The sequence below is a fragment of the Lagopus muta genome, chromosome 2 (assembly GCF_023343835.1).
Source record: "Lagopus muta isolate bLagMut1 chromosome 2, bLagMut1 primary, whole genome shotgun sequence".
Classification (NCBI taxonomy): Eukaryota; Metazoa; Chordata; class Aves; order Galliformes; family Phasianidae; genus Lagopus; species Lagopus muta.
The window spans coordinates 28282987-28293294 of record NC_064434.1 but is presented as its reverse complement, the minus strand read 5'-3'; the positions used below and the strand labels follow the sequence as shown (position 1 = coordinate 28293294).

Below are 10308 nucleotides of genomic sequence, written 5' to 3'. Positions count from 1 at the left end.
AGAGCAAACATTTGAACTGTAGTGTGCAACTTCATATATTCTGTAATAAAGTAATTACAGAGCAAGTCCTTCAAACAATGAGGCTTCTTAATTTTAGCATACTGAATGTAAACAAACTAGCAAAAACAAGTTTAAAAAGGAAACCTTCTGCAAAGAAGCAGCATACAGCTTTTTAGTAAAGACAAAGCAGAGCAACAAGCATCCTCCAGAATTACAAGATTTTGCTTACATGGACAAAACAATTCTGTCTCTTAGAAATGCAAGACAACAGAAAATGAATACAGCTCCCTGATGCTTTCCACCCCGTTATACTAACAAAAAGAGCTACAAAAGTAGATGAATCAGTATTTATGATAAAAGCATACCTATGTGGCTAGTTCAGCGGCTAGTCATAGCTCTACCCTAATGTTACATCTGTCAATCACTAATATTTATCATTCGGAAAAAGCAGGAAGGCACCACTGAAGAAGTGCTGAAGTCCTTCTTTTGTGATTGCAAACACTGCAAGAAAACAAAACAGGAATGATCATTTGTGCCTTGCAATTTCACTGTGTTGGTTACTGCACTGAAACCATGATTGGTTTAGACAGATAGAATCATAGAATGGCCTGGGTTGAAAAGGACCACAATGATCATGTAGTTTCAATCCCCCTGCTGTGTGCAGGGTCGCCAACCACCAGACCAGGCTGCCCAGAGCCACATCCAGCCTGGCCTTGAATGCCTCCAGGGATGGGGCATCCACAGCCTCCCTGGGCAACCTGTTCCAGTGCATCACCACCCTCTGTGTGAAAAACTGCCTGCTAATATCTAGCCTGAACATTCCCTGTCTCAGTTTAAAACCATTCCCCTTGTCCTATCACTATTCACCCTTGTAAACAGCTGTTCCCCTTCCTGCTTACATGCTCCTTTCAAGTATGGAAGACCACGAGGTCTCCCTGGAGCCTTCTCTTTTCCAAACTAAACAAGCCCAGTTCCCTCAACCTTTCTTCACAGGAGAGGTGCTATATATATAATATAAAGAACTGATAATACAAATACCACTAGCTATTTTGCAGCACCACAAAAAAACTTTGTTTTGGACTTGTATTTGTCTTCTTGATAAACGCCAGATTGCCAGGCCAGACAGAAATGCTCCTTGCCATTCATTTTTTGTCTCTTCCCCCCCCCCCAAGCATTCAGTCTCTTTTATTGACACGTGCCCTACCCAAAGTAAGTAAAACACTTGGTGATTACCAGCACTGACCTGTGAGGTGGGGACAAAGGCCTGCTTCCTAAGGTGGAAGAGGTATCCTCTATTTCACAGAATCACAGAATCACACAGAATCACAGAATCACCCGGGTTGGAAGGGACCCCAAGGATCATGTAGTTCCAACCCCCCTGCCTAGCAGGGCCACCAACATACATATTCAGATCAGGTTGCCCAGGACCCCGTCCAACCTGGCCTTAAACACGTCCAAGGACGGGGCATCCACAACCTCCCTGGGCAGCCCGTTCCAGGGCCTAACCACTCTCCTAGTAAAGAACTTCCCCCTAACATCTAACCTAAATCTTCCCTCCTTCAACTTAAAACCATTTCCCCTAGTCCTGCTGTTGTCAGCCCTTTTGAAGAGTTTACTCCCCTCCTGGTGTAGGTTCCCTTCAGGTATTGATAGGCTGCAATCAGGTCACCCCGCAGCCTTCTCTTCTCCAGGCTGAACAAGCCCAACTCCCTCAGCCTGTCCTCATAGGGGAGGTGCTCCAGCCCCCTGATCATCTTAGTCGCCCTCCTCTGGACCCTTTCCAAAATCTCAATGTCTTTCTTGTACTGAGGGCTCCACACTTGGACACAGTACTCCAGGTGGGGCCTCACAAGAGCCGAGTAGAGAGGGACAATCACCTCCCTGTCCCTGCTGGCCACCCCTCTCCTGATGGAGCCCAGGATCCCATTTGCCTTTTGAGCTGCCAGAGCGCACTGCTGGCTCATATTCAGTCTCTCGTCCATCAGGACCCCCAGGTCCTTCTCTGCCGAGCTGCTCTCAAGGACCACTCCTCCCAGCCTGTACAGGTGCCTGGGGTTCTTCCGGCCCAAATGCAAAACCTTGCACTTTGCCGTGTTGAACCTCATCAGGTTCACCCGAGCCCAGCCCTCCAGCCTGTCGAGGTCCCTCTGAATGGCATCCCTTCCTTCCACCGTATCAACCGCACCACTCAGCTTGGTGTCGTCAGCAAACTTGCTGAGGGTGCACTCAATTCCCTCATCGATGTCATTAATAAAGATGTTAAAGAGCACCTATTTCCTGAGTGCCTGCCTGCTGACAACCAGGATTTACTGTTTAGTTTGCAGAAGAAAGAAAAATTCCCACCTTTGTGAGGCACTCCCTTCTTGGTATGGTCAGCACTCACAGGGGCAGCTCTCAAATAAGAGCTCAGTGGATGCAGGCAGGGAGGACCCAGGATTGCTGGGATCCATGGACAACAGCCTCCATCAGAGGGAAAGCGAGCACCTGCACAGTGCTCAGCTCAGGCAGGAAACTGAGTGCTTTTATCCTCTTTGAGGACAGTAATGGAAGGGATGGATGACAAGTTCTCACAAGGGGATTTTCATTTCTCAAAAACCAGAGGTAAATGCAAACAGTTCTTTATACACTAGCCAAAAGGTGATGTTCTGTAACCAGGGAGAACTGCAGCTAGAAGGCAGTCTATGACGAAAGCAACAATTTGTTAATTAATTAAATGGTTTTAAGTTGAAGGGGGGGAAGATCTAGGTTGGATGTCTAGGTTGGAAGGCCTTTACAGAGAGAGGTGAGGTGCTGGAACAGGCTGCCCAGAGAGGTTGTGGATGCCCTGTCACTGGAGGTGTTCAAGGCCAGGTTGGATGGGGCCCTGGGCAGCCTGGTCTAGTATTAAATGGGGAGGTTGGTGCCTCTGCCTACAGCTGAGGGGTTGGAGCTTGATGATCCTTGAGGTCCCTTCCAACCCTGGCCATTCTGTGATTCTGTGATTAGAACTGAGCATCAAGAATGCCAAGAAGCAGAACTACATAAACATTCATGGAACTTGTGTTGGGAAGGCAAAACCTGGCAAGAGAAAATAATGAAATAATGCAACAACCTGCAGATAAGAAGGATAAGGCTTATAATGCAAAAATAAAATAACTGCAGTAGTGTCACTGCCTATTAATTAGTTAGGATGGAAAGCCTAATAATAATGATGCAGGAAAGGCAGAAGTTTCAATTTAAATTTCTGCTTTCTACTTGAAAAGTAGGTGTTGTAGTGCATGACAAAGTATTTTGTTCTCTACTGGGGACTAAAGAGACAAAGCAGCACTTGAAAAAGACACCTTAAGAAACAGCACATATTACAGGTAGCTTACTTATATGCATTTTATGTAAATAAAAAATTCAACAGATTTTGGGAAAAACTGTTGAACTAGAATCAGTCAGGTAAATGCAGGCTCGTTTTCCAACATCCAAGCAATGCTGCAGAATTTACACAAGATTAAGGGTTCAAAATCTAATTAACAGTTATAATTACTAGCTAACAACTTTCAGGAGAAATAGCCTTTAATACATCTGACTTTGTTCTCTGGTGAGGTATTTGGCTGATAAACCTAGGAGGCTTATTCAGGGCATCACAGCAGTGAGATGAATCTCCTAATTCCCAACCAGCACAGCACTACACCAGTAAAACACATGGTATGCAAACTGGCAGGCTGTAAGAAGAGCTTTCCCAGAGACCACAAGTCAGGTGGGTTTCGGAGATGTTATATGGAGATCTGTAACAGCACTTGGATGCTTTGCAGCTTTAATAAAATCAGGCAAAAGTGGACCAAGTGGTACATCCTTACAGAGCCACAGTAATGCAGAACAGAAATCTTCATTAAGGCTGACTTTCAACCAAGCAAAACTTGCTCTGGCAGAGAAAAGAGCAAACAAATTCATTCAGGAAAAAGAAATTAAGGCCATAAAATGGAATACCATGCTGTCCAAACACCTTTTATTCAGTTTGAATGTCCATTGTGACATTATGGTAGAAGCAGCTAATAGGAATTGTGACTATGTAAGACAGAGAAAGTAGAGGAAAAGTGAAGAGGTTGGGAAAATCTGCAAAACTCCAGGAAAGAAACACAAATGGAGAAAAAAAACTCAAACACTCACAGTTGAAGATACAGAAGATCATTTTTTTTCCTCCTGTCAAAAAGAACTTGCACAGCAAATATCCAGAGAGTTAATGCGCTAGAGGTTTTAGTGATGTCAGCTTATTCTCCTATTATTAAGGAGCCACAGAAGCAGTGGATTTGTGCTCTACTGCAGTATTTACAGCCAGGCAAATTCTTGAGCGAAGAACTGAGCTGGTGTGATGGAAAGGTCTTCAGCTCAAAGCCAGTAACTTAGCGATACTTAAAGACCTGCAATATGAAGATCATTTCATCTAATAGTCACCTTTGAACATAAGGTATCAGAAAATAATGTCATTTTTTCTCCAGCAGCATTTAGCCAGTTTTCAAGCAGACACAACGCTTTGGGATGGAAGGGACTTTCCCCACCTAGTCCCAGCCCCCCTGCCATTAGCAGGGCTGCCACCACCCACTACATTAGGCTGCCCGGGGTCTCATCCAACCTGGCCTTTATAGATAGATAAATAAAAATGTTCATTTACATAGCAAAACAGAAGCCATTTATACATCTCATCAAGATCTTGACTACAAACTGATTCACATCCACTACACTTCCATTTATACTTGCCTACTATAAATACCACTGATGATCAGGTGCACATAAAGTAAAATAAAGTTTATTTACCTAAGGCATCCCAGAAAATTTATCACAAGCATGAAAGAAGCAAGAACATTCACAACAAATCTAGCTCAGATTATTCTGTACATACTCTTCAACAACTAGAAATATATCAGCAGCAATATGGATTCATTTATACATCAGAAGTCTATACAACGTCCCTTCCTCTCCCAGTCTCCAAAACGTGTAGGTTCAGGGCCCTTCGGTCCACCTCTCTCTTTTGTAGCAGGATTGATTCCACTAGGGAATTCTACAACGACAGGGAAAATTCATTAAAATGCATACAATGCTGACAAACACAGACACAAACTGAACCAGATAATTTCAGAGAGTTTTGTGACAACAGTCAGGAATATGTTACCATATTCAGTAATGCAAATGAAAAAACAACTCAGTGTCTCAAGGCACTACAGCACCAGAGATTCTAGTGAATTCATAGTAAGAACTTTCATCATGAAGGTAAGCTGCCACGTTCACCATATCTAAAATACCACATCACTGTCTGTGTTTGTTTAGATTTTTAATTTCAGACACTCAAGTATGAGAATTTTAGTCATGGTTTCATAATTATCATCATGTTTTCACAGATACTATCTTTTCATTAAGTATCATGCAGATGTTCATCAACTTCACACCAAATACCACTATCATAGGAGGCACTATAAAATCCTAATCAGACCTTGAGTCTCAGGAAAAGGAGGCTGAGGGGGACCTTTTTACTTTCTTCCAATACTTGAAAGGTGCTTACAGCAAGAGTGGGGTTGGTCTCTTCTCACTGGTGACAGGATGAGGGGAAATGGCCTCAAGTTGTGCCATGGGAAGTTCAGGTTGGATAGCAGGAAAAACTTTTTTACAGAAAGGGTTGTTAAGCACTGGAATAGGGTCCCCAGGGAGGCGGCTGAGTCACCATCCCTGGATGAGTTTAAAACTGTTTGGATGTGGTGCTCAGGGACATGGTTTAGTGGAGGGTTGTTAGAGTTAGGGTAGTATGGTTAGGTGGTGGTTGGACTTGATGGTCTTTAAGGTCTTTTCCAACCTGAGCAATTCTATGATTCTACCTTTTAAAACGAAGTGTGAGCCTGCTGAGTCATGCTGATACCCTTCCAGGAGAGGGATACCCTTCCTTTGTGGGGTATGAATGGGATTTCCAAGTCTCCCCAGTGAGCCACATGAGCAGAACTCATCAGCAGAGCTTTTTCTGCTCCCAACACACTACCTAGCTACGTCATCTCTTTGACATCAACATCCTCATGCTACTCAATGCTGTCTCAGTAAAGCCCTCTGCCTGGGCCTCACCAAGCCACAGAGAGCTCACTTTCTGGCACAGCACCATCCTAGGCTGAGTATTTTTTCATCCTGCTCTGGGCTGCAGAGCTGCCTGAAGCTCAGGGTACCCCATGCACCTCTGCCATGCTGATTCCAGAGCCCTCCTTAAGTCCACTTGACTAGGGGCTCTCAGCACTACTGCACTGCTGGGAAACACATAATACAGAGCAGGACTGAACACGAGAAAGGAGAACAGAAATTCTGGGGAGCAGTGAAAGTGAAGGACAGTGATAGAGGAAGACACACATAGCTACAGGCCATACAGAATGACGTACAGGAACGCCTGTTTAAAAATTCATGCAGACCACAATAGGGAATACCAGCACTTGAGCACCTCCGGCAGTACAGGGAGCACAAATGCATCACCCTAATATCTAAGCAACACTGATGTGCTGACAGTGGATACAGAAGCTCAAAAGCTTTTTTATGATGGCTACACTGCAATGGGAATTTCAAACGGCCACCTAAGCCCCTCCTTTTTTCTAATAAACATCAAGGATAGGAGGAGCAGTCAGCATTCCAGCAAACTACTGCCAGCATTGTATTGTATATAAAAACACACAACTAAATTGAAACACAAGAGAAACCTCTAATTTTGCCCAAAAATCTAAGCAAAAAGCAAAAGATAATAATTGTTTTAAATGAAGCACTGGTGGCATTCCTTGGGAATAGAAAGGAATTCAGAATTAAGTGACTGCTTATACAATAACTCCAACTCTGAGTCAGTGCTCATAGGGAGTCACAATCTGAAACTGCCAGCAGCTGTTCTGGAAATGATACTGTAATTTTTCAGTCATTCTGTCATCTGGAAACTCATAGTGATCTATTGGTACACTGAAAGAGTTTGTCCTAGACAGCTCAAGATGGATAAACACAGGTTATTGCCACTGGTAAACAAGCAGTAACAGAACAGCACAAGGTGGTGAATGAGGTTAAATCTGACTGGCTAAACAACGACTAAAGAAAGAGGAGGAAAAATCAATGCTTTAATTCTCCTGTCTGATAAAAGCGTGCATTTCTGTGACTTGCAGCAGCAATATATTTGGTATCTGTGTAGGTAAGACAAGATATTCTGTGCATCCCCACCAAGTGATCAGAACACACCAACAGTAGACAGAGCTCTTCAGGTCTCCCTGGCCCTGCTGAATGGTTCAGGAAGCTCTGCACATGGCGCTGCTCTTCAAAACACCACATGGAAGGCTCAGAGCAACAGTGAAAAGCAGCACGGATCGGACATCTTTTGTGGACTAAAATTGGAACAGGCTTCTTGCATCATTAAAAGCAGCTGGGACCAACATTTATAGCTGCACTACAGTAGACCAATATTGCTACATCAGTTACATTTGGCAGAACCATGGAATAGTTGATGCTGGAAGGCACTTCTGCCAGACAGCAGGCCCCACAGGAAGACCCCAGGCTAGAACGTCCAGGCTAATTTGAGTATCCCCAGGAAGAGAGATCTTGCCTTTAAAATACAGCTTTCAACTTCATAAAGCATGACTTACTTTCCAGAGGTTCCCTCTCTACGCTGGACTCCTCCGGTTCATCAAATCGGCCTACTGGTAACTTTGGTTTCTTAAGCCTCTGCTTAGCATGCTCAGGTCTTCCCTCCGATGTATAGCTCCTCAGGGAGCTGCAGGGCAGCGATGATCCTACAAACAAAAGGACATGTGTCACCTACACATCAGACCCTGATACCAGACAGCTCTGCCTCTGTTTTGAGAGCTTCTGAGAACAAACCAAACTGCCTCACTCCAAAAATCAGGGAGTGAAGGTGAGGCAAAAACCCCTCAAGAGATCAAGTCCAACCCCCTGCTAAAGCAGGTACCCTACAGTAGGTCGCACAGGCAGGTGTGCAGACCTTGAATATCTCCATAAAGGGAGACTCCACAACCTCTCTGGGCAACCTGCTCCAGGGCTCCATCACCCTTACCATGAAGAAGTTCTTCTACATGTTTGTTAATGCAGAACTTCCTCTGTTCAAGTTCAAAACTCTACTCGCTAACACCTAAGAAATTAGCACAGATTCTTATTTTTGGTTCTAGAAACATATGCATGCAAAATTGTGTTAGTTGTATAACTCTGTTCACATCAACAGTGTATTTTAAACTTTTTGAAATTATCTTCACTGTTACTGTCTTGCATTTTAGGTTCTAAATAGCAATAATGCTAGCATAGAGGAATACATTCTGTTTCCCTGGAAAAGGCTGAACCTCCCCCAGGAAGGCTGCAGATTTTCAGGGCTTGGCTCATCTCCAGCAATTTTTTTGTCAGAAAGAGCCTCTGCTTCCCCAAAGGAAAGTACCCCCAGAAGTAAGGAAAAATCACTGTTCCCTTGGTAACAGGTCTTCCAGGATGTTGGCAAAGAACAGAGGGACTTCACTTATGACAATAAAATAAGTTGGTAGTCAAAAGCAGAACAAACTTTAAGCTCATTTAAGTTCAATTATATAACTCTATACATTTGCTTTAATAAGAGGAAAATATTTTCCCCTCATAAAGCCTCACTAATAGCTTTAAACACAATTAGGACAAACCTTATTACCATCCCCCTTAATGTTCTGCTAAGTATTCTAAAGACATCAAGGTGCACAGCTATTCTAAGTAACTGAATAGACATTACCAAATCAGAAATTGCTCACAAAGACCTCACAAAAGACAGATATGTCTGCATTTCATTAAAAAGCCAAATGCCCACCATGAACAGGAACATCTCTGAAAAAACTTCAGCTATGTATGGATATGGCCTAGTCTTTTCTCTAGAAGATTCAAACATAAACCCTGCCTGCCCACGCTGGGCTCCAAGCACTGCAGAGAGCCGTGGCTTCATGTAGCCTCCTCCAGCAGCACAGCTGTCACTCACCCATACCAAACAGCAACCAGCTGTATGCCCCAAATCAGCATATCCAACCATCCTAAAATACCATGGCCGGAGCAAGTTTAGACCCTACAGTCACATAACCCGTGCTGGGCCTGCCAAATGCAGCCAGTGCCCCAAAGGAACACTGTTTGTTTTCCTCTTTAGCTACGACAAAGGGGTTTAAGAACAGCAAGGAATCCAACACTTCTGCATCTGTTGGATCCTTCTTCCTGCTTTTCTGCAGGCTGGAACAAAAGCCAGGTAGGAAATTCAGTGCTCCAGTCCAAGTTCAAATACAAGTCATGCCAAAGTACTGATACAAAACTATCTGACAGTAAGGAGGGAAGAGGCAAAATCCATTTCCCCTATTTGTAACATTTGGAATTGTTGACTAAAACATGTTCCTCTTGACACAGGGCTGACAGCATCTCAACACTGACCACCTCGGAGAAGCACAGGACAGAGGACCAACTCCATCAGCAGGGTACGTTCTGCAGGCTGCTCTCAGGCTGCTCATCCTTTATGAGCACTGCAAAGCCGTGCTGTGTGCTAATCATAGAGCTGAATTTGGAAAGAAGCTGGAAACCCCAATTCTCCGCAGCTGTAGCGCTCAGCCGTCACGGAACCCAGCAGGGCCGCTCAGGCTGCGGGCTGCACGGCAACGCGCTGGGGATGGGGCACCTCACGGTCCCTTTCCCAGTCCTCCTGTTCTCACAGCAGCCGCCGTCATTCCTCTCCACATCGCTCCGTTCTCACGGCTCAACCGCCACACGGGGTTGCTCCCCACCCGGCCCGGCTGCCCGCCTCCTCAGCACACACACAGCGCTAAGCTGCCGAGGCCGGCAGCCCTCCAGCTATTCCGGCAGCACTAACGCGCAGCTCAGCTTCACTACAGTTCCAACCCTCGCAGCGCTAATAAACTCCCGTAACGGGTAGCGAGGCCTGGCAGCTGCAAGCCAGAGCTGTGCAGGCACGCATTCACACATACGGCCTGGCAGAAGCTACGGCGTCCTCCCCTCCCCCGCCCCGCTCCCCGCCCGCTCCTTACTCGCCGCGGCCCTCAGCAGCCGCAGCGCCATGGCCGCACCGTCCCCGCTCAGGACGCGCTACCGCGCCTGCGCCCCGCGCCTGCGCAACCGCCACGGGCCGCGCGTGGGGAGTGGCGGGAAGAGCGTGTGGAGGCGGGCGGGGCGGGGCTAGGTAGGTGGCCGGCTCCCGGTGTCGGTTGTGCGGCGGTTCCTGTGAAGTCTTGGCCCAGTTTCTGCCGTGCGACGAACTGTTAACCGCTCAGAAGACCCGCTCCTACACCTCCCCGCCTTTTGGAAACAAATTAACGTAAAAGTGAT

At 45.6% G+C, this 10308-nt stretch overlaps 1 protein-coding gene across 1 annotated transcript; it reads right to left on the bottom strand.

The window, feature by feature from the left end:
* Positions 1–4758: 4758 nt before the first annotated feature.
* Positions 4759–10126, bottom strand: SDHAF4 (succinate dehydrogenase complex assembly factor 4). The gene is made up of 3 exons (XM_048938262.1): positions 10011–10126; positions 7608–7754; positions 4759–5026 (listed from the first exon to the last, which is right to left on the bottom strand). Exons 1-3 carry the CDS (start codon positions 10039–10041, stop codon positions 4917–4919), a joined length of 288 nt encoding a protein of 95 aa, XP_048794219.1. The 5' UTR covers positions 10042–10126; the 3' UTR covers positions 4759–4916.
* Between the last annotated feature and the right edge of the window lie 182 nt (positions 10127–10308).